The sequence below is a fragment of the Echinops telfairi genome, unplaced genomic scaffold, assembly GCF_000313985.2.
Source record: "Echinops telfairi isolate 266 unplaced genomic scaffold, ASM31398v2 ScPeMD7_7467;HRSCAF=8505_1, whole genome shotgun sequence".
In the NCBI taxonomy this organism is placed as follows: Eukaryota; Metazoa; Chordata; class Mammalia; order Afrosoricida; family Tenrecidae; genus Echinops; species Echinops telfairi.
Genome location: NW_022111368.1, coordinates 25,700,101 through 25,724,274, shown reverse-complemented (window position 1 = coordinate 25,724,274; position 24,174 = coordinate 25,700,101). Strand labels below are relative to the sequence as shown.

Sequence of the window (24,174 nt, the reverse complement as noted above, 5' to 3'; positions counted from 1 at the left end):
CACAAAATAAACATCAGTAAAACCTAATTATTTTAGAAGATAAGGTCTCTATTCCTTACCAACCCGTCATTTCTAATTTAAACAAAACTAGAACTCAGATGTAGTAGTATTAAGAGGGCACAAAGCTCAATTCTCAACCTGGTTCCACTGGAGGGGGGAGAAAAAAAAAGATCTTTACACATAGTAATGTTCCATGGGTACCAGGAAACACTTGAACAACTTCAGTGGTGGGAAAATACACCTTGAAATTGAGCTACTCATTACTGGGACTGAAGGCTACCAAGTTGGGCGGTTGAACAAAGGGTTCCTGGAAGAGGTAAACATCCACCAAAAACAACCTTGATGACGTGAAAGAAAACAGAATGATCTTTCGCATGCCCTGGAGAAAACAGGGCAGTTCAGATAGGAAAGTGACTGTAACATACACTGTACCTTGCCAGGGTTTCATACATTGTTCGCGCAACTTCCTTATATGCATGAAAATCATATGGAACAGCTTGAAGATTAGGACATAACTGCTTAGCGTGTCCAAAAAACATTCCATTCTTAATGCCAACTTGTCTGGAGAGAGGAAAGAACAAGTGGAGGCTATACTGTAGAGTGTTAAGCTCAAAACTATAAATAAGATATGCTGGTAGTATCTCCCCATGCCACTAGCATATGATTTTCATTTAACATTATTTTCATAAGGGATCAAAAAACAGACTCTACAGGAACCTTACAAGTTGGTTTTCCCCTCAAAGGAAAATGACATAAGGGTCTGATCTGTGTCAGTAACATCTGTAGATGTGCCAAAACACACTCTATTTAAAGACCAGGTTTAGCTCACATCTGCATATGGAGACTTCTCCGTGGACGCAGACCTTTGGCCCCTTTGCAGAGATGCCAGCACGCCATATATGCTGGTGACATCCCAACGACCACAGAGCAGGAATGTACTGTTTTTCAAAAGACATTTTCTTTGCCTAATGCATGGCACTATTTGGCCAGGGTTCAACCCCCAAAAACAAAGAATATAAACAAAAGAACTACACAAACAGTGCTATGTGACAAACAGACAAAATGTACTCATCCTATTACCACCCAATTCCCAATTGACCAATTCCATGCTCCTGAAGTGGCTTCACAGTGGCTGAGATGCCAACAGCATTGTATATGGCAGGACATCACTCTGGGCAGGAGCCAGTGTTCCAGAACTTTGAGGGACCTAATTGAAAATGGTACATTTTAAATCTACTGAGTGTCTAAATGCCCCACATTACCCTTTGATATTTGGAACTCTCGCACAAAATTATAATTATGGAATGATACAGAAATAGTAAAAATTCCACTTAACCACTCTGTAATGAACCAAGAAAAAATATTATAGTAAAAACAGCAGCAAAATAAAGCAATGTTACATTCACCTAAGCAAATACATCACATGGTTAATCAATACAATCATTCAATATTTGCTAACTGCTTACTTAATACGGTAGTGTGCCCTGATAGAAACAGCTCTCAATTAAACACAGGCCTTCTGGCCTCCTCTCCACACCCACACCACAATTGAGAGCCAAGAAGGAAGAGTCCCTCAAGTTACTCAGAGGTAAATGCAAAATCACCTACAGTCTATTACATATGCATAAAAAGTAATATGATTGCTAAGACCCTGTTAGATGAGAAATGCTGGTCAGAGAAGTGATAAATTGCATTAAAAACAGCAACAAAATAAAATTACCCCCTAATTCATTCAACAAGTACTTATATCTCAGAACCTTCACTAGGTGGTGGGTCTAAGATGATGAATAAAACAGTCACCATGAAGTTCGTGAGGAGGACATTAAATTCACCTCGCACAGAATGAAGTATATTCAACAGACTTTGTATAGTAAGCCAAGGAAGCATACAAATATAGTAGTTTAGATGTATAGACAGAAATATGTAATAGCAGTTTAGTTACTAGAGCGGAGTTACTCGAAGTTATTAAAGCAGAAAGGGGGTCTGTTGTTATGTGCCCTCCAGTAAGTTTCAATTCATAACAACCCTTGGTACAAGCAAACAAACACTGCCTGCTCCAGCGCCATCATCCCAATCTTCCCCATGTCTGAGACTAGCGTAGCAGATACTGTGTCAATCCATCTCATTGAGAGTCATTCTTTTCAAAGACCCTTGACCAAGCATGTTCTTTTCAGGGACTGATACCTCCTAATAACATACCAAATGAATAACATACCACTTGGTAAGATACACTAGTTTAAAAACATTTACAATAATGCTAACTATCCAACCCTTTCTCAAAGGGAGAAAGATGTAATAGTCTATTTCCATATATATTATAGCCCTGAAAACCCTATAGGGAAATTTTATTCTGTCCAATAGGGTCCTGATGAGTAGGAATGAATTGCATTGCAATGGGTCTAGTTTCATAAGGGAGTCACAAACAACAGGAAACCTGCACAGCTTCCCATTACCAAGGGAAACAAAATATCGTGAGTCGTTAGATAGGAAACTAAGTTTCATAATGAAAAGGTTTGTAGAGACTCTTCTATACAGTAAACTAAAAGCCCCCGTGAACAAACTGTCAATACTGTCAATACGTCACTAAGTGAACACTGCAGGAACAGTTCATTTCGAGGTTGAAAGTGTGTCTGTACACCCTTTTCTTGTAACATTTTGCTCAATGGCATTTTGTGCTGGATTCAACAATATAAGAAACAATCATTAAATTGCTTTCACTGTCCATTCAATATACTGAGAAATAATTATCACTAATAATTCAAAAGGGTAAAGAATTCTTACAAAAACAAATGAAAAGGTGTTTAAATTATGTGACCTTAAAAGGCTACGATGCTACAATATGGGTACTTGTTATCTTTTTACCTACATAGCCACCTTCTCACTTGCTATGTACTAAGCTTGTTCTTTATGATAAATCCAAAAGAAAACTCAAAAGTGTTGAGTCCATTCAGACTCAAAAGAACACTACAGGACAGAGCAGAACTGCCTCCCAGGGTTCCCCAGGCAGCACTCTTTTTGCGCTTATCGGTAACGTACGCAGGTAACACCAATTCAACTGCTGCTGATGCACATACAATTCCATGACAGGATTTTCTCTGAGTTGGGCAGTCATTCTCACCTTCCTTTTCCGAGTTGTTCCTCCACCGTTAACATCAACTCGCTGCCCCCTACAGTTCCTATCTAGTTTTCTGAATTGCTGTGATTACTTTAAGGAGTCCTGGGGTAGCGTAATGGTTACGCATTGGGTTGCTAACTGCAAAGTCTGCAGTTCACAACCACCAGGTGTTCGGAGGAAGAAAGATGGAGCTTTCTACTTCTGTAAAGAGTCAGTTTCAAACTCAGAGGCAGTTCTACCCTGTCCTCTATGAGGCAGCAATGACTCGGCAGCAGTACGGTGGGTTATCATTTTGGTCTCAGTTCTAAAAGGGGTACAATGCCAAAGGCAGACATTTTGAAAGGGCTTAAAGTTCCTTGGTTAAACTAACAGTGACAAGTATTCTAACTTTATTACCTACAACTACATATTCTACCTTTCTATGACTTCTATCATCTAACACACTGTATCCTTTGATGAGCCCTTACTAGTTTCTATTTAAAGCTTACCAATGGTCAGTGGGACTACCCCCACAACTCCAGTCCCCACTTTCAATCCCAGAAAGAGTTCTTTAGTAGAATTGTGAATTATGGAAAAAAAAAGTGAATTATGCTTGCTTCATTCTTTTTTAAGTCTTCACACTTAAGGAAATTATAACTGATGAACAGCTACAAAAAAAGGGTATTCAGCAATTCTTTTAATAGTCTTTTATAGATTAGAGAATTGTAAATACAGAAAGTTCATTGCTATTTTAAAAAATATTTTCAGTTAAATGCATTTTCATTACTTTATGTATTTCCTTAAAATAAAATTTTGTCATTTTAATGGCTAACTACATAGTATTAGTCTCCTATATGTTATCATAGCAATAATTATGTGAGGAATTTTGCTTGGCCATTACCATCTCTGATACTGTTGGGTAAGATCGAGTCAGCTCCAACCCAAAGCAACTCTAGTACCGAAGAACAAAACACTGCATGGTCCTGTGATATCCAGCCCACTGACACCGCCACTGCATCAATCCATTCTGTCAAAGGCCTTCCTCTTTTTTGCCGGCCCTCCACGTCAGCAACATGATGTCCTTCTCCAGGGAAAGTTCCGAGGACTCCCGACAACACGTCCAAAGCATGTAAGATGGAGTCTTGCCATCCTTACCTATAAGGAGTACTCTGGCCTTACTTCTTTCCAATACAGATCTGTTTGTCGTTTTAGCAGTTCATGGTACTTTCAGTATTCTTCTCCAGCACCACAGTTCAAATTTATCAATACTTATACGATCTTCCTTATTCAGCGTCAACTTTCACGTGCATAGGATGCAATGGTGAATACCATGGTTTGGGTCAGGTGTACCTTAATCTTCAAAGTGGCATCCTTGCTCTTCAATACTCTAAAGAGTTCTTGTGCAGATTGACCTAAGGCAATATGTCTTTTGATCTCTGAACTGCCGCTTCCTTGAGCATTGATTGTGGATATAAGCAAGACAAAATACCTGACAACTGCAACCTTTTTTCCATTGATCATGTTACTTATCGGTCAAGTTATGAGGATTTTGGTCTTCCTTACATTGAGTCATAATCTAAACTGAAGGCTACAATCCTTGATCTTCATCAATAAGTGCTTCAATTCCTCCTCAGTTTCAGCAAAGTTGTGTCATCTACATACCTCAGGTTAATAAGCCTTCTTCCAATCCTCATGCCACACTCTTCTTCATATAATCCAGCTTCTCTTGATTTGCTCAGCATATAGACTGAACAAGTACGGTGAGAGGATACAACCCTGATGCACACCTTTCCTGAATTTAAACCATGCAGTACTCTTGTTCTGTTCACACACCTGCCTCTTGATCCAAGTCCAAGTTCCAAATGAGCACAATGAAGTTTTCTGGAATTCCCATGCTTCTCAAGGTTATCCAGTTTATTATAGTCCACACAGTTAAATGCCTTTGTATAGTCAATGAAACAAGTAAACATCTTTCTAGTATTCTCTGTTTTCAACAACGATATCCCTATTCCACATTCTTTTCTGAATCTGGCCTGAACTTCTAGCAGTTCCCTGTCAACCTATTGCTGCAACCACTTTTGGATGATGTTAAACAAAATTGTATTTGTGTATGATATCAATAATTTTGTTCTGTAGCTTGAACATTCTCTTGGGTCACCTTTATTTGGAATGGGCACAAAAAAGGATCTCTTTCAGTCAGTTGTCCAGGTAACTGTCTTCTAAATTTCCAAATATAGACAGTGTCCCTCAGCTTTCTGAAACATTTCAATGGATCTTCCATCAATTCCTGGAGCTTTATTTTTGGCTAATACCTTCAGTGCAGTTTGAACTTCTTCCTTCAGCACCATTGGTTCTTGTTCATATACTATCTCCTGAAATTGGGGGATTGTCGACTAGTTCTTGGTGGTACAGTGATGCTATCTATGTATTCTTTTTATCTTCTGTTGATGCTTCCTCCATTCAATATTTTGCCTATAGAATCTTTCCAAGTATCAATTCAAAGCTTGATGTTTTTCTTGAGTGCTTTCAGTTTCAAATATGGTCTTTGAGTTTCATCCTTACCATCTATTGTTCCAGCAAATGCACCATCCAAACATACATGGACTTCTACAAGTGTCAAAGAGAGTGCAAAGCCGCCAAGAGAAGGTAACATATTTCCACCTCTAAAGCAGCACTGGCATCCCCCATCCAGCATTTACCTTGAGGGTACTGAGTCTGAAAGGAGGCCCTGCAGAAGCAGTAAGGAAAGCTTGGAGTTTCTGTCCTGAGTCACTTGGTCCAGTGAGCAGGAGTCCATGGCTGACATGCTCAGCTACTAGTTGAAAGGTGAGCAGTTAGAATCCAGCTACCAGCACCTCAGAAAACAGGCGTGGTAATCTACTTCTGAAAGGCTCTATGGTTAACTTAGTGGGGGATAATGGCCTAATCTACTGAGCACAGTATAAAATCAGCCCTGCACTACCTGTGCTAACAAAAAAGCAACATATACAATCCAAAATGCATTTCTACTTGACTTAATTACCATTCTTAAAGAGTTTCAACTCCTTAGCTATATTATCAACCAACAATGAAAAAGTCTAAAGTACAGTAGTTCTGTTGATGAAAAACAAAGTTGGCTTAGGAATAAAAGTTTGACAAGTCATAAATGGAAAACAATGGAAAATATTTTAAAATTACATATGTTTAAAAATAGTTTACTTAATACTTTCTTCATAAATTAATCAGCAAGATTTTAAAAGAGCTATTCTTATTAGATGCTGTTAAGCTAAAACAGAGACTGTTTCCAAATTGACCTATTTGTATCACTCCAAATTTAAATACAGAGAGAAAAATTTAAATGACAGACTATTTCTCTTTATAATTCTTAAATACTTGCCAAAAGTGTCTATTTGTTATGTTATAAAGGACTAAGCATCTATGTTTACTAGGAAAGGAAAAATTGGACTTTCTATTTTTTATTTTAACTATTATAATTAACTCCTCCAAAATGAGTGATTTTTTTATAAGCACAAAGAACATAAATGTCTATTTCAACTTGTATTCAAAAAGACAATTATGATTAGGGTTTGAGGTTACTGTGAGATAGAGACCTAATCACAAAATTGATATTAGTTGGTAAAACTCAACTAATTAAAAAACAAACAAACCTATAAACCAAACTCAATGCCAGCAAGTCTATTCTGGATCGCTATGAATTTTAAATATAGAGACAATTAAATATGCCAACATGAACGTATTTACTTGTAATTTCACAGGAAACAGAAACCTGGTGGCAAAGCAGTTAAGCACTTGGCTGCTAGCCAAAGGGTTGGCAGTTCAAACTTGCCAGAAGCTTGCCGGAGGAAGCCCTGGTCATCTGCTCCAGCAGAGGACAGCCTGGGAAAGTGTGGGGACGGCTTTCCTCAGTCACATCAGGTTGACGAAATCAACTTGAAAGCCCTCAACAGCAGTGTAATAGGCAACCGAGTTTTAACATAATTTAAACAACAACACTAAGAAGCAAAAGGTTTAGATTCCAAGGTGGTTTTTAATTTTGATTTTAAGCTGTAAAAAGCAAAGACCACAGTAATAATAGTAAGGCCCTCATCCCTTTGAAACTATCTTCCATGCTTTAAAATACAACTATTTGAAAATAATGGTCCCCACTTTCTTTTGGTTTCTGCTGATTGTCCTATTAGTTTACTGGGTAAATATTAACTGCTTACAAGTTAACTAGCATTTGTGAAGGGGGATTGGGAGAGGAGGTGGGACACCAAAGGGATGAAAATTAAAATCATTTTCCCAATAATATTTAACATTTAAATCGAAAGCCTGACTGACATGTCCAAATCCACTTCTAAAAATATAGAACAATTAACTCAATTAAGTTGCCACTATTATATTACACTGAACTTCTACATACCTGGCTTCATAACTACAAGATGCAATTTCAGCCTTTGATAAAACAGAATCAATTCCATTTGATTGTGCAGAATCTGGAGTGTCCCACACTGACGGATCAGGTATTTCTGCTTTAGAAATAAAATTAAATGAGTATATGTTGAAAATGGATTTTTTTATCTTTCATCCAAAAAATGTTTTGCATTGCATTCCTATATAAGCATTCAGTAAATTCCAAACAACATCTCCAATTGGTATTTATTTCCTTATTTAAGCAAAGTTTATAACAGTAAAGTTCATTTCCATTATACTCTTCACTCCATCAGCAATCAATTAAGTGTCCTGCTTTAGTACTAAACTCAATTTTTAAAATACACAAATATAAAATATTCCTCCAACAGGCTCTTAAAATTAGTAAGATTAAGAAAGTGAACGAGATAAATCTCGACTGACTGCTGTAAAATGATTGTAAAATTTCTCTGTAATGGCAAACAATTAGTGGGAAATGAACATTTATTGGAATGCTCTTTGCCATTTTCTAATTGAAGGATCAGCAAAACATACATCACAATCCTACAAGCCATCTGATCAAAAAGTAATTTAGTAAGCCACGTAACCAATAAAGAGGTCTTCATCTTAAATTTAAGGTTTTTCTTTTGGCTATGTAGCAAGTAAAAGGGCCTCACAAAATTATCCCTTTTAGGTAATTCTACTCTTAGTTTAACAATGCATGTTGAATTAAACACATTCAAGTGTGCTAAAAATACCAATTGCTTTATAGAACACACAAGTGCTGTCTAAATGGTACAGCTAACTTAATAGCCAAGCCACACGTGATGCTGTACGCAAGAACAGAAAACATGACCTAGTGAGCCCATTGGCTGCGTGCCACTTTGCTTCCTTTACCACTTTCAGCATCACTAGCAATTTAGAAATAGACTTGAAACAGTTTCAGTTTATAGGTCCCTTGGGATGATATTATTAGGTTACCAGAAGAATATGCTGTAAAAACATATTACACATTCTAAAAATATTATCTCAGCCATATCTCCACTATTAAAAGCAAAAATATCATCAGTTAGAAAAATAAAACTGAGATAAGCCACTGAAGCTACATCTAAGACAACCCTACTTTGAGTACACTGAACCCAGCATTTCTTTTCTGTTTACTTTGGCAGAGTTCACAGACCATCAGAACCACAGGGCACAGTATCTGACTTCACAGGTTAAGGCAACCCCTCTGGGGGGGACTCCAATAATCCTAAGTATGACCGGTTATGCACCTCTGACACCTGCAACAAGCACGGCTGCCTCCAAGCACCCGTTCACGTAAAACATAAATGCAAACCAAATTCTAAGGATGGCCACCTCAGTGGGGTAAAATCCTACTTGCCTCAAAAGTAAAAATGGTTTAATGTATCACTTGAGCTTGGTTTCTGATATGGCAACAACACATTGCTACCCTGATACAAGCTACAGGCAGAATGCAGAATAGACTGCTTGGGGCATCTGAAGACCCTAAGGCTACACATCACCTTTAACCGTCTATTCTAAACTAGAAAAACATACAAGGATCAAACATCAGAGTGCAATAGAGGGTGCTATCAGACCAAAAAAGTGCTGAAGCTTGATCACAACCAGCTGCCTTTCAAAGGTATGACTGTGAGTTATGCTTTAAAAGTGGGGACTTAGGCGATTTCTGTATTTGAAGGGCTAGTTAGCTAGCCTAAGAGACTTGTTTTGGAAATTAGAGAAAAATCATGCTTGAGGGGCAGTCTCTCTGGGGCGCAGCACCCGTGTGTTGGCCTTCACTGGGCTGGCTGACCTTTTCCACAGAGCAGCAGAGTGCGCGGATCCCTCCATGAGCGGAGTGAGTTGCTTCATGTGAGATTCGGGGCAATGCAGGGACACAGTGTCCTCACTGGAGGGCAAAGTAGAGAACTGCGCATCAAAACTTGACAAACTAGACGGGCACATGGAGAATGTGGAGTAACGGTTGGAGAAATCAGAGGCCAGGACCCAAGTCTGTGAAAAAGAAATCGCTCAGAATAAATCTATGACTAGCATGATTTTAAAAACTGTTGTTCTTTAGAATGAAAACTGAAGTTGCTGAAGGGAGAGGACATAGCTGTATCCTGGGAATCCAGGCGAGGGAATAAAAGGCCCCAACCATGAACTCTTAAGTATAAATGGAGTCCAAACAATGTGGGCATCAATGAGAACTGTCATTGCTGAGTACTGGCTCAGCAAGCAGCTTCAAAAAGGAAGTCATGGGTGAAGATCCCAGGTTACATGCTGGTCTCATCATCAGACAAAAGAGGCTCTGAATATCGAGTAAGGAACTGAGGTTTCTATCAGGGACTAACGATGCTAGACGCCCTGCTACTTTGCCCAGCCATCAAGTCAAATCATTTTTTCTTAAAGATATCATGTGGAAGCCAAAGATTTGAATTCTTAAACTGATCCTCAATTTTTTCCAATTTAGCATCATGCTGACAATGACCCAAAGAGAAAAAGATCAGGAAGTAACGAGGAAAGAAGAGCCGAGACACTGAATAAAACAAATCCGAAGCATTAAGTTTAGAAGTGACCAAATTTGAGAAAGGATTATCTATTTATTTTATAATTTAACAAATATTTTGGTAAGCCCTTAAGGGTTCAAAAGGCTTAGTATCCAAAAGTGAATGGTATCAAGGTAAAGCAAGAGTATAAAATAAAGAGCAGCATATTCACTTATTCTAGTGAGAGTCTATTTGCGTGACAGTTTTCAATGGCAAATGACATTAATATTTTTCTAATGATTCACCTTTCTGAAGTAGAACGGTAAGAATTCTAAAAGGCAATTAAACTACTAGGAAAATCCCCTGGCTAAATTGATGAAGACAAGTAGCCAATGACAGCAGTCTGTTAACAAGCTATTTGTGGGAGACTGACTTTGATGGGAGGAAAGGTAAAAGGGATGTGCTTGCTGAAATGTCGACTGAAGGAAGGATGTGTGTAACACACATACCACCCTACTCGTGTCAGAATATGGAGCACTGAGCAGCTGAAGAGTCACCACTGAGCTAACTCATTGAGTTGTCACACACACATCATGTCTGTCTTTCAACACTCAAGTAGGAAGCTCTACTGACTTCCGAGGATGTAACATGTATCATGCATTTCCTCAAACTACTCATTCCTGAAGCCTAAAACTCGATCTCTTAAGTAGAATAATATAGGAAATTAAAAAAACAAATACCAACTACCACAAAACCATACCACTAGTATTTAACACCCACAATGGCAAATACAATGCAACCACACCTCAGACAGAACCAGTTTACTAAAGAACAGCTGCTCCATGGTATCATAAGGCACGCAAGTCAACCTACCAAAAATCTCTGAAAAAACCGAAGACAAAACAAAACAAAGCGCCCATCTTTGGAAAATAGATGTACAAGTGGTGCAAACTGGGCATCTACACTTATTTTCTAACGATTGTACCTATACAATGAACAAAACTACTGTAATCGCAGAAAGAAGAACACTGTGCTACGAGATGTGCGCTGGCTCTCTTTTTGCCTTAACTTCATGGCTTCCATGGGAGCATCTCTAAAAGTAGCCCAAGGTTTACTAACATAAACAAAGAATCACACTGCATTCCTTCTACAATACACCGTAGATCTAATTTCTGACTCATTTCTGATTAGCATTTTTCTGAAAGGCTAATTAAAAAATTGTGGGGCTTTGCAGAAATCCATGAAGAAAACTATTACATGGGTCAAAGGAGTTCTTTTTTTTTATTTTTTTTAAACATTTTATTAGGGGCTCATACAACTGCTATCCCAATCCATACACACGTCAATTGTGTAAAGCGTATTTGTACATCATTTCTCAAAACATTTTCTCTCCATTTAAACCCCCGACATTAGGTCCTCATTTTTCCCCTCCCTCCCCGCTCCCCCCTCCCCCACGAGCCCTTGATAGTTTATAAATGGGTATTTTGTCATATCTTGCCCTGTCCGACTTCTCCCTTCATCCACTTTTCGGTTGTCTGTCCCCCAGGGAGGAGGTCACACACAGTTCCATGTAATCGGTTCCCTCTTTCCTACCCATTCTCCCTTTACCCTCCCTGTTTTGCCACTCAGACCACTGGTCCTATAGGGCTCATCCATCCTGGATTCCCTGTATTTTCAGTTCCTATCTGTACCAGTGTACCTCCTCTGGTCTAGCCAGTCTTGCAAGATAAAATTCAAGTCATGGTAGTGGGAGCGGGGAGGAAACCTTTAGGAACTAGAGGAAGGTTGTATTTCTCATCATTGTTACATCGCACCCTGACTGGCTCATCTCCTCCCCGAGACCCCTCTGCAAGGGATCTCCAGTGGCCTACTAATGGGCTTTGGATCTCCACTCCACACTGCCCCCATCATTCACTATGGTAAGATTTTTTGTTCTGATGATGCCTTACACCTGATCCCTTCGACACCTCGTGGTTGCAAAGGAGTTCTTTCAAGGCAATTATTTCTGAGGGAAATAAAGATATCTGAAAATCTTACATAACATTTGGAATGATCTAGTTTATTGCTTTTTATTGAGATCTAAAAGGTAAAAAGCCAAAGCAACAAGAACTGCTGTTTCGTACAGGAACTAAAGATTTAAAAGGAAACAGGGACACAGGATAACGGCAGTCCAATAAAGGCAGAGTTCTATTGTGTCTTCTCCCACACCCTCAGAAATCTTTTTGAAACGTGAACTTGAGTGACCCTGCTGTGACACAGCACCCCAACAACTAGTCACTGCCAAGTTCTGAGGCTTCCATGAAATGATGCCCCATCGTTTGCACCACCAACCTAAACAGAGACAAGGCAAACTAACCACACCTTTGAAAACTCTTCACCATCTGTGCTTGGAAAACATAACTATCTAATTCAAGCAAACATCAGTGGAGAGAAAATAACTATAAATAGTCATTCGTAGTACCCTGAGATTTTGCTTTGATTTAAGATGTCACTGACATTCATAAAACCCTTGAATGAAAAAGCTAATTATTTCAACTCTGCTTTCATTTCTGCAACGTTAATACCAACAGCAAAGACCCGAAGTCCTCAACAGGAACAGTGTGACTTCAAAGAGAGCTCATTATTTGTACCTGCTTTGCCTTTCAGGATTTTATTCTGGTAATAATGCCACTCCAAATGGGGGTTGGCACCAGGGCGTAAAGGTGCCCTTCCTGTGCCTCTGTTACTTGTGACAGCCACTGGTTTTCCTGTAGAGAAAAGCATAAAATTATCTCTACTCCATGTACAGGAAATATGAACAATATTTACAATATATAACGTTTTCCATGGTTTTCTAAAAATTTGATGTTTTAAAATTTAGATTTAGCCTCTCATCTATAAGGTACTATCTTTAAGAAATTATCAATCACCATTCAAAAACTATCTGAGTTTCTGACCAGTAACTCAAAAGGGAAGCTATTTGTGACAATTGTGAGACATTTATCCAACTTACTGCTACTTATCTTTCAGAGGCTTTTGTTTTATCTTGTAGAAGGGACAACAGAAAGCAACTCATATACTAGATTTAAACTACAGGTTGTGGAGTAATATCTATACTAATTTTTAAATTTTACAGCGAGATTACAGTAATACCATCAATCTGATTTACCATGTAACTAGATGATTAGTTATTCAGAAAAAATGTGTCCAAGTTACAGAATAACTTTCACGCACATTGTTACAAAAATAATTTAGTTGTAATGAAATAGTCTGAATTATTCAAATACATTCTACAGAACGCTTTAGTTGTAAGGGGGGAAAAATAGACCAACAATGCATCAAAAAGTCCTCCCTGGGTATTCTATCATAAGGTGAAATGAAGTCCTGATACAGGCTACAACATGGATGAACCTTGGAAACATCATGCAGAGTGAGATATAAAAAGACAATTATTATTTGCTCCCACTTATATATGAAATACCTAAAAGGGGTAATTGTAGACAGACCAAAGTAGATGAGTGGTTACCAAGGGATTGGAGGTGGAGGCGGGATAGGGGGAGTTACTGCTAAAGGGAAATTGAGTGTTTCTTAAGGGTGATGAAATGAAAAACTTTAGAATTACTGTCACTAAATTGTACATCTAAAAATAACTAAAAGGGCAACTTTGTTGATTTCACCATGATTACTATTAAAGTTACTCATGGGTGAAGATCAATTAACATTCTAAAAATTCCTTTTAGAACTACCCATGACGACAAAAATCAAGTCTTGTGACTCAGCAGCACCTGAGCCACAATCCGTAACAACCTTTAAGGAAAGAAACAACTGCATAAAATGCTAGTACGTTACCTGTCAGATATGACCACTGAAAAAATTCAATGTACCTGCTCTTTGTAAAGCACTGATTAGTTCATACATACCTGAAATCCCACTCAAAGATTGGACAAATTATATTCTAGAAATATCAGTAACACAAGAATATGCTACAACCAGAGTTGAAATGGTCGCATCAGATAAATTAACCAGGTTATCTATTAAGACAGTGGCCTCAGTCTTGTTTGCTGAATCCCAATGGCACTGACTTTTAAAATCTCCTTAGTAACAAAGTAATAGTAAATACAGATTACATACAGAAAAAATATGTACACTTGTCAGATGCTAGATCCTGCACCTGCAGATGAGTGTTCTTCCCTGAAAACGTCATGGCTCACTATAAAGCTTTCTAATTTCCCTACATCTTTCTTGGCAATGGCGTCCAGAACACGTGGCAGCAGGGACTGATTTTGCCAAGAGAAGCACAAGAAATTTTTGGTTTTTAAAAAAATTTTGTGTTTCTGCTGCACATATATTTAAAATAACAATTTTCTTAAAACATAAATTAGAATACAGACCTTTGAGATCTGGTCTATTTCGTATACCCACTGATACAAAGAAGCAATCCATATCAACATGCATGATACAGCTCTGATGTCTGGGTGAACTCAATACTGACACGCTTCCTAAAAGGGAAAAGAGAACATTCAAACGCCAAACTAAATTTTCATATTCTAAAAAGTAGGTCACGTTAATTCTAAAATGTGTTACTTTAAAGATGTTTACAAGCAGAAGATAGTAATTTTTAAACAATCATATTATAGAATATATTTCTACCACCTCAAACAAAATTTTTTTCTTTAGCTGTTACAATTCAGAAATATCAATTTGTGTCCTTTTTAGTTTCAAAATATAAAATCAACTGTAAATAACGGTATGTTCTCCCATTCCACATTAAAATATCTAAGTCCCTAAATAAAATAACTGGTCAAGAAAAAAAGCCTAAAAATCATTTCTGTATGCTGTTAATTTGTAATAGTTTACAATTTGCACATTTATTCACGGTTAGCAAATTAAAGGTTTGATAATCACTATTCCACGCACTTTGGAGATATAACATTTCTTGATAAAATAACAATAAAAGTTGCCACCATTATTGAGTATTTGGTAGCCCAAACACAGGTGAGAAGTGCGGCAGAACAGTGGTGGTGGTGGTGAGTGTGATCGAGTTACTCTGGGCTCACACAATTCACGTGACAAGGCAGAACTGCCCCACAGAACTTCCTTTGCCGCACTCTTCCCAGGAGTAGATCCAGGGATCTTTCCACTCATGGAGCCACTGGGGGTGCACAGTCGGCTGCTGACACCACCAGGGCTATTCTTATTACCTCATTTTACACATGAATAATTACTCAGGTCACTGGTCTGCTTTCAGAGCTCAAACCACCATGCTGTTGTTCTAAACAGATTTCAAAACAGTATATAAAACAATTGTGTCCGAGAGGACCTCAAAGTTCATGGAAAAATAGTAGTGAATTTTCCCATGAACGTTTTGAATCCTACTCAGGATTTTTTCTTCATGCTGCCAAATACTATCAAATCCCTGTGAAGCATATATACCATATTTAAAGAAAAATAGTAAGTGTCCTTTGCTAAGGATTCTGTTTTCTAATCACTGAGAGTACACAGAGATTCATTCTTTTAACAGCCATTCAGGTTCTCCTCTCCACTAGTCCCCACCCGTTGCCTTCTTCCCTGGTCCTTTAAGATACTCAACTCATGAAATAAGAACCACGTGCTAGAAGAAATGTCTGAATTTCATTCTCTACTGAGCTGTTTGTTGTTAGGTGTTATCACTAAAGTTCCGATTCATGGTGACCCAAAGTATAAGCAAATGAAAGAACCATTGGTTGGTTCTTCTTCATCCTCACAATCATTCCCATGTTTGAGCCCAGTGTTGCAGCCCGAGTCATTTCATCTCTTAAGGAGATCCCTCTTTTTTGGCTCTCTACTCCCTTTAAGAGTCTCAGAAACTCCCAGGGGGGTAGTTCTACTCTGTCCTATAGGATCATTATGAGTCAAAATTGACTCAATGGCAGTGAATTGGGTTTTTTGGACTTTCTTCCCTTTTAGTTTTCTTTGCACAATTTATTGTAGTACTTGGGCTTCTTGATCCGCACTTTGAAATCTTTTGCTCACCTCTTTTACTTCATTTCTTCTTTTGCTTTAGCTACTTTACGTTCAAAGCCAGGTTGAGTGTCTTGTGACATCCATCTTGGTCTTTCCTGTCTTAGTGACTTTTTGTTTTCTTCATACATATCCTTGATGTCATCTCACAACTCATCAGAGGAACGTGTTCAATGAGTCAAATCTATTGAGATGGTATCTAAATTCAGGTGGGATAGACTCATTAGTCTTCTTCAGCTTCAACTTGAACCATCATGTGAGCAACTGATGCCTGCTATACAGTCAGCCCGTCCTTATTCTGATCCTGAGCTTCACTACTGCTTTAAAGTGAAATCAGTGAATTTGATTATTGTGCATTTCACCTGAAGGGTCTACTTGGAGCATTGTGTTTCTAGTGTTGAAAGGAGGTATTTTTAAATGAGTAGGTAGTTGGTCCTGCAAAATTTAATGGGATCTCTAGCATAGTTTCTACACCAAAAAACCCTATTTTTCCAACTACTAATCCTTCTTTAAGGAGTCTTGGTGACATAGTGGATTACATGTTGGGCTGTTAATCACAAGATCAGCAGTTCAAACCAACCACCTGCTCTAGGGAAGATGATGGGGATCTGTCTGGTCCTGTGAAGAATAATTGCCATGGAAACACACAGGGACAGTTCTACACTGTCAAATAGGATCACTATGGGTCGGAATGGACTTGGTGGCAGTGAGTAAATGAGATCCTTATTCACTTCCAACTGCACATTTCAATTACCAGTAATACATCTTCATTGTATGTCTAAATGATTTAAGAAACCATACGTTTGTAAAAATCTTTCATTTCTTTATCTTTAGCATTAATGTTAGTGTGTAAAATCAAAAGTATTAATCGGGTGAACTGGTCATCTTCATCTGCATAAGGATCTAGCCTATCACTGACAGTGTTGTACTCTAGATTTCAAATTTGTTTTTTGATAATGTGATGCCATATCTCTTTGTTATTCTCAGTATAGACTCCATAACTGCCTAATTAAAAATGTCCAGTACCGATTCATTCCAGCTAATGCTTAATTGATCTTCAAGCGTTCCATTTCATTTCATGACTTCCAATTTTCCTAGATTAATACATTCCATGTTTTGATTATTTATAGATTTTTACAGTTGTTTCTTCTCAAATTGAGTTGTGTGGTGTTAGCAAATTAAGGTCTCAAAAGCTTTACTCAGCCACGTAATTGAAGTTGACTACATTTCAAGAAAAGTCTTTGCTACTTGTATTATTAGTGCCTTCCAACCTAAGGGGCTTGTCTTCCAGCACTGTATCAGACAACATTTTACTGCTGTTCATAAAATTTGCACTGGCCAATTTTTAAAAATTACATCACTCAAGTCCTTGTTAGTCTGAAACCTGCCCACCATCGGTGACCCTGATCATACTTGAAATGCCACTTTTCTGACAGACTACGGTGATTTTTGTCTTGCTTCGATGCTGGAAGCTATGCCACAAATATTTCAAATATGAGCAAGAGCAAATGAGCTGAAGAATACTGATTCTGAAAGTTTTCTCTCACAGTTGGCTTCAAGTAACTTACTGTATATACTCGTGTATAAGCCGAGTTTTCCAGCACACGTTTAATGCAGTTTTTGCGGTAAAACTAGGAGCTTCGGCTGATATTTGGGTCGGCTTATACTTGAGTATATATGGTAGATCCTGGAAAAGTTTCTATTCTTACTGTGTGCAAGGGACTAGCGAGTCTTTGCTCATTTTATCTTTCTTCAACTTAATACTCCATGCAGTGTGAGTGGTGAAAAGGGAAGCTGTGACTCAAAGAAGTGAACTAACTTGCCGATTGTCCTGAGGCATAAGAATGGCAGCGCCATCAACTCGATGGGTTAACAGGACAGCCACAGCAATGGACTCAAACATTGTCAACAAGCACAAGGTTGGCATGGAGTGAGGCAATATTTTGTCCTTACATATGGGGGTTCACCATGATCAGAGTTGACACCAGGACAACTAACAACATCCAATTCAAAAGTACACTCAAGAGTGTACTCTCCTGCTATACTCTATCCCAGGATGCTTCAAAATGTTCATGGAAAAATGAAATTTTATAACCATTTATGTTTCCCATAAACTTTTTTGATAGCTCCTATTACAATGGAGAAAGAACTGTTAAAATCACAATTCCAATGTTGAAAATAATAATATAAACATAATAAAAATGGCTTTTAAAAACATTCCAACTAGTACAGAATGTGTAAGCCAAATAGATCTATTGAACGATTTCACACAAAATGAAATTTCTCATTTTATTCCCATCATGAAAATAATTCAGAACAATTCTTTGAAGCTTTTAAAAATTAAATGACCTCAAGACACAAGGTCAAGATATAACCTAAGATCTATAAAAATTATTTCAAAATACTATGTGAATTCTAAAAAGTACTTTATATAAACTCAAGAAAAACGAAACCAAATATTGTAGCATATAGCAGGGGGAAGAAGGACCCATATGGAGAAGGCACTATCATTTTCTGGAACATAATCATGAGCTTCTCTCTGTATCTCAGTTTCCCCAGCTCTCCCTACCCCAAGGTCCCCTATATTTGGTAAAAAGCATATAAACCTCAGACCAAGTAGTAATTTATAGTGATTCACTCAAATTCATGCCATCAAGTCGATTCTGATTCATAGCAACGCTATAGGACAGAAAAGAACTGCCCCTGTGGGTTTCTGAAACTGCAACTCTTTGTGGGAGTACACAGCCTCATCTTTATCCCATGGAGTGAATGCTGGTTTCAAAATGCTGACACCTTGAGGTTAGCAGCCCAATGCATAACCCACTGGCACAGAAACAGATTTGTTATTGCTGATTTTGTGTGTTGGTTTTAGTTTTTGATGACACATATTATAAACAAAATACAACCAACCTACTTATATGTAAAAATAATTTCTAAAAATGTACTTCTAAAATTACAAAAACTATCATCTATCATTTATTTAAAAATCATTGTGAGAAAATTTCTAGAAAGTTAACAGTTACTCTTACCAAACCAATTTCATTCTCCTAAGACTTTAAGCACTAATTATAATACACATTACACTTTATACAGTCTAAAGCGTCAACCTTTGGCAACAGCTAGATAACTATAAATACTCAGAATCCCAACCTCCTTACTTTTTAAATCACCTGAAAATTTTCAGGGAGCCACGATAAAATATATTTTAAAAAATATTTTAGTATGGATTGTTATAGGAGTTGTTAAGAACCCCCAATAAAATGATTATATGTATGTGTGTATATATATAAAATTATTAAATGTTCTCAAATCACAATTATACTTACTGAATATTTAAAATTACTTCTAGAATCATAATTATACGTAATAAAACTTATAAAGCCTAATGCTCCCAGAGACTTATATTTTAAGAACTTAGTATTAACTAGACCGATGACAATATATGAACAAAATGATGAAGCATGACTGTTCCTTAAGAAAACAATTTAGTATCTACCTGTGTCAGTTACAGTAAGTGCAGACCTGCCTGTTTTCATTTTTTTTAACTTTTCCCTTCCCGGAAAGACACCACTACTTTGTCTTTGTAGAGTATTGACAAACTCAGTCAATTCACACTTCCATGTTGATATGTGATGCAGTCTCGAATGAGAGTAGAAGTCTGAAATGAAATTGCAGTCTGAAGGCTTGGATGGCACTGAAGGTGCTGCCTTGCTAGGAGTCGGTACTGAAGAAGTGCTTTTTGTGCTTGAAGGCCCCTGAAGAGTGGATTGGTGTGCACCATTAATTTTCATGGTACTATGTGGAGACAATAATGGGAAGGAATTAGTTCTGTGTGGATTCCGCACTGCATCTGCATCTCTGTTGTTCTGTGGCAACTGCTGCACAGTGCAGTCTCGGAGGTCGGTGCTGCTCTTGTCAGTGACCGCCGCCTCCTCCTGGGCGGAGTCTGGAGAAAGCCTGTTGGCAACACTGTTGCCCATGGGCACCATGCACTCCTGGGTCTTTAAGGCACCATTAGAGCTATGAGTGTGGCCATTACAAATGGCAGTGCTGTCTCTGTGATGGGGAATTCCGTTCTGTTTCCGATCCAAAGAGATCTGCTCCAGCTCCACACAACTAAAATCATGATTTGCAGTTTCTTCAATCCAACTGTTTATGCCATTGACTTTGATTTCACCTTCTGTCTCAATCTTCTTAATTATGTGATTTCTAAGGCAGGAAAACAATTTTAAATTAATAATGTCTGACTTTCAAGCTAAAACATCTTTTTAGTTTAGATATTTTCTTATTGATACACACTCTAGTGCTCTTTCCTCTTGCCCCACAAAAAAATGCAAGAAATTAAACCACACACTTTATATTGTTATAAAAAAGATAACTTTGTTAAACTAAAGTACTAACCTAGGAAAATTCAGTAAAATTAGCAGTCTTTTAACCACTCCTCCCCAACCCCCCTACCTTTTTGTGCATTTAAAAAAATATTCTCTCCAACAACTTTTCTCATCACCAATTGAAATCTGAAACTCCAAGTAACTTCAGACCACAGTGACTGGCACTTAGTAGGTGGTCAATAAATACTTGCTGAATTAATACAGTATAAATAGTCCCATAAAAACGGGTAAGAAATGTTGTCAGAATTCTTATTCTTCCTTTTTTAGAATTATGGCGGGATTGTTCAACTTACTAAATCAAATATTCCTATAATAGGATTAAAGTTCTCTGAGGCCTGGTAGTTTACTTAAGAAAAACTACTAATACAGACTATACTGACTAACTCTATGGAACTACTAACTGTTGACAAGTCAATTAAAATTTAACCACTGCATGATCACTGGGTCTTAATGAAGGGAGCGCAAAATATTAATTAATTAATATAATATTAATTACTACCAGGCTGCAGGTAAGACCATTAAGTATGTTTTGTCTGACAGTCCCTTAACCTATTGCCAACGTGGTTAATTCGGAATGAAGCAAGAGTGGCCCCATGAGTAGAATACAGAGCATCACCAACCAATAGAAGGTTGGGTCTAGTTAGGGCTGACCATCTCCTGATTATGATAGCCAACTGAGTGGCTCCAAGTCTCACAGACAGATGAACATGCTAGCCAAGCGCCTGAAGAAGACAAACTGGAAATAGTTAGAACAGGGAAGAAAACTACATTTGTTATTTCAGAGAAAGTCTGGCCTATGAAACAGAGAGAAACTCGGAAGTAGCATATGTATGTCATGTTTTCAAAGAAATTTATAAAGTATGCTGAATAAAACAAAAATTATCACACAAAGCAACAAAAACAAAGCAATTCATAAAAGTCTTAAACCTAGTTTTCTGTGTGAACACATGAGGATTCTTTACATGTATAACAACACATGCAGCAGAAATTTATAGGCCAGCAAAAAAAAATCTTTAATATACATTCTTTCTGTAGTATATAGGTTTTCAGCCTCGACAAATGGGTATTCACAAATTAGCTGTATTAGAAATATATCCTAATAATATAAATATTTACTAGACAATAGCAAAACTTAAAAACTAATCATTGAAAACCGTCCTAAAATTATCATAGGAAGCCTTCAAAATACATGTTTTCTACTTTTATTAGTGTACGGTAAAGAGAAAAGAGTGTATTCTGTTAAACATATTTTAAAAAATCATAATCAAAAGTGTTGGATAAATGTTAATATGCTTCCAAGTTAATAGGAGTTGGGAAAATACTAATAACAACAACAAAAATTATAGAAGGGAGTGACATTGGATCCTCCCAGGTTAATTAGACTCCTGGTCTTTTGGAAAAAATATATCCAACTCCCAAAGCAAGCAATTTAATAAATAAGGTGTAGTAGGCTAAATGATAATGAACCACCTGATGTATAAGTTAAGGCAACACACCAATTAATTGGGAAACTAATTTACCTGGGATTATTACAACTACAGCTTAAATCAATACATTAAAAAAAAAAAAGCCACATTGGAACAAAGTCTACATTTATCCCCTAAACTGAAGGTCATCAACTAAACTTCCATTGACATAAATATTTGTGCATTTAGAACTGTCATGAATTTGGGGTTTTGGAAATTTTCAAAAATTACTTAGAAATGAAAAAAAAATTACTTAGAAATGTTGGAGAAATTTTCTAATACAAAACAAAATGAATTAATCCTGTTTTTGAAAATGAAAAATTCTACAGTAAATTGTTTCTGTGGAAATAATTGCTTTCAGGAAAACATGGACAAATTTACTACTAGTAATTTAAGATCCACTGGTTTAACAGGGACAAATGTATTACAATTGGAAAAATCACTTACATTTAATTATGAAATTAATGTTTAGGAAAGACACTCCACATACATATTTCAGCATGTTTACAACAGGGTGCCGAGCCAGATTTTATATTTGCTTCTGTCTCTCTTCAGCAGAGTGAAGGCCTACTCACTTCTAAACACCAGCTACATAATATTCCCCACTGAGACAAACTTACACCCTGTTGTTGAGCTGTTTGGATATATTGCTTGGGCCCGGCATAGAGTCTTCAGGTTTGCATACGGGATTAAAGTTGAGAGCTCTCTGTACAGTGGACTGCTTGGTGTACAGCTGATAGGGTATGCAGGATAAAAGTCGTCCAGCTTTAATGCTGTAACAAAAACACAATTACCAATTTAGAATTTGACATTTGAAACAAGCTCCATGAAAAAAATCAATCTTCTGAATTGAAGTATCTCACCAACAATCAACTACTTGTTTTCCTAGCTTATTCCTTTTTCCTGTTTTAGTGGACCTGATACAATATGATTTTTCATTAACACTCGACTTACACCGTTGAGAACACAGACACACAGCACATCAGAAATTTTAACAGTAAGTGGGCAACAATTTTCCACAACAGGAAGGAAAAAAATAAAAAATACTAAACCACTTGCTGATAAACTCATTACAACTTGTGGCAACCCAATGTTCATGAAAATAGAATTGTACTTCACAGAGCCTGCAACTAGTTTTTCAGAACTTGATCACCAGGCCTTTCTTCCAAGGACCCATGATTATTAGAAGTATACAACAGTTATGTTTGGGTTTCTTCAAAGGATTCCTAGTCTAATTTTACTCTTAATTCTTTTTATCAGGTATCACTGAGAATGTCTGATTTGAGACCCATAGTAAAATAGACTCTTTATAAAACTTCATGGATTTACTTCTTTTATAAGCTTAAATATTCTGTTGGGTGGCATGGCATTTGTTACGAGTTGGACAAGATCCTATATCTGTTTATGTGACCATTGTTTCATGTTTTTAATTTTAGTATTTATTTTTTGTTTGGGGTTTGGGGGTATTTTTTTGGTTTGTTTAATCATTTTATTGGGGGCTCATACAACTCTTATCACAATCCATATATACATCCATTGTGTCAAGCACATTTGTACACTTGTTGCCATCATCATTCTCAAAACATTCGCTTTCTACTTGAGCCCTTGGTAGCCACTCATTTTCCCCCTCCCTCCCGGCTCCCCTCTCCCTCATGAACCCTTAATAATTTGTAAAGTATTATTCTGTCATGTCTTATACTGTCCGACGTCTCCCTTCACCCACTTTTCTGTTGTCCATCCCCCACGGAGGTTATATGTAGATGCTTGTAGTTAGTTCCCCCTTTCCACCCCACCCTCAGCACTGGTCCTGAAGGGATCATCTGTCCTGGATTCCCTGTTTTCCAGTTCCTATCTTTACCAGTGTACATCCTCTGGTCTAGCCACATTTGTAAGGTAGAATTAGGATCACGATAATGGGTGGGGTGGAAGCATTTAAAAACTAGAGGAAAGTTGTATATTTCATTATTGCTACACTGCACCCTGACTGGCTTGTCTCCTCCCTGCAACCCTTCTGTAAGGGGATGTCCAGTTGGCCTACAGATGGGTCTTGGGTCCCCAATCTGCACTTCCCTTCATTAAATGTAACCTATTTAATAAACTAAATTGTGATTTGCATAAAGATTTAAAGACCAGACAAGTTTTACATTCAACAATTTTTACACATTTTGTTTCAAGTCTTTGACTGCCACCTCAGTGTACCATCGCCTATCTCACTTCCTATTTCCATTTCTTCTCCTTTCCTGACCCTCTGAGCCTTGTCTTGGGTAAATGCTGTCCTTTTGACCTGTGTGGTTAACTGTTTTAACATAGGTGTGTTTAGTTCCAGACACGAGGGGTGATTAAGGGCCATACTCTTGGGCGGG

At 37.5% G+C, this 24,174-nt stretch overlaps 1 protein-coding gene across 4 annotated transcripts in view; it reads right to left on the bottom strand.

The window, feature by feature from the left end:
• The window catches only part of REV1 (REV1 DNA directed polymerase), a 61,944-nt gene that overhangs the window by 21,751 nt on the left and 16,019 nt on the right, over positions 1-24,174 (bottom strand). For 2 of the 4 annotated variants that reach the window (XM_004704341.2, XM_045283863.1), the window contains exons 4-9: positions 22,432-22,584; positions 19,451-20,163; positions 14,346-14,453; positions 12,606-12,722; positions 7,497-7,605; positions 433-561 (exon numbers count right to left, since the gene is read on the bottom strand). In XM_004704341.2, coding sequence (XP_004704398.1) covers positions 433-561; positions 7,497-7,605; positions 12,606-12,722; positions 14,346-14,453; positions 19,451-20,163; positions 22,432-22,584 — 1,329 coding nt within the window. Of the gene's footprint in view, positions 1-432; positions 562-7,496; positions 7,606-12,605; positions 12,723-14,345; positions 14,454-15,966; positions 16,060-19,450; positions 20,164-22,431; positions 22,585-24,174 lie in introns of those variants that run through there. The other 2 variants (XM_004704342.2, XM_045283864.1) reach the window with 2 other exon arrangements.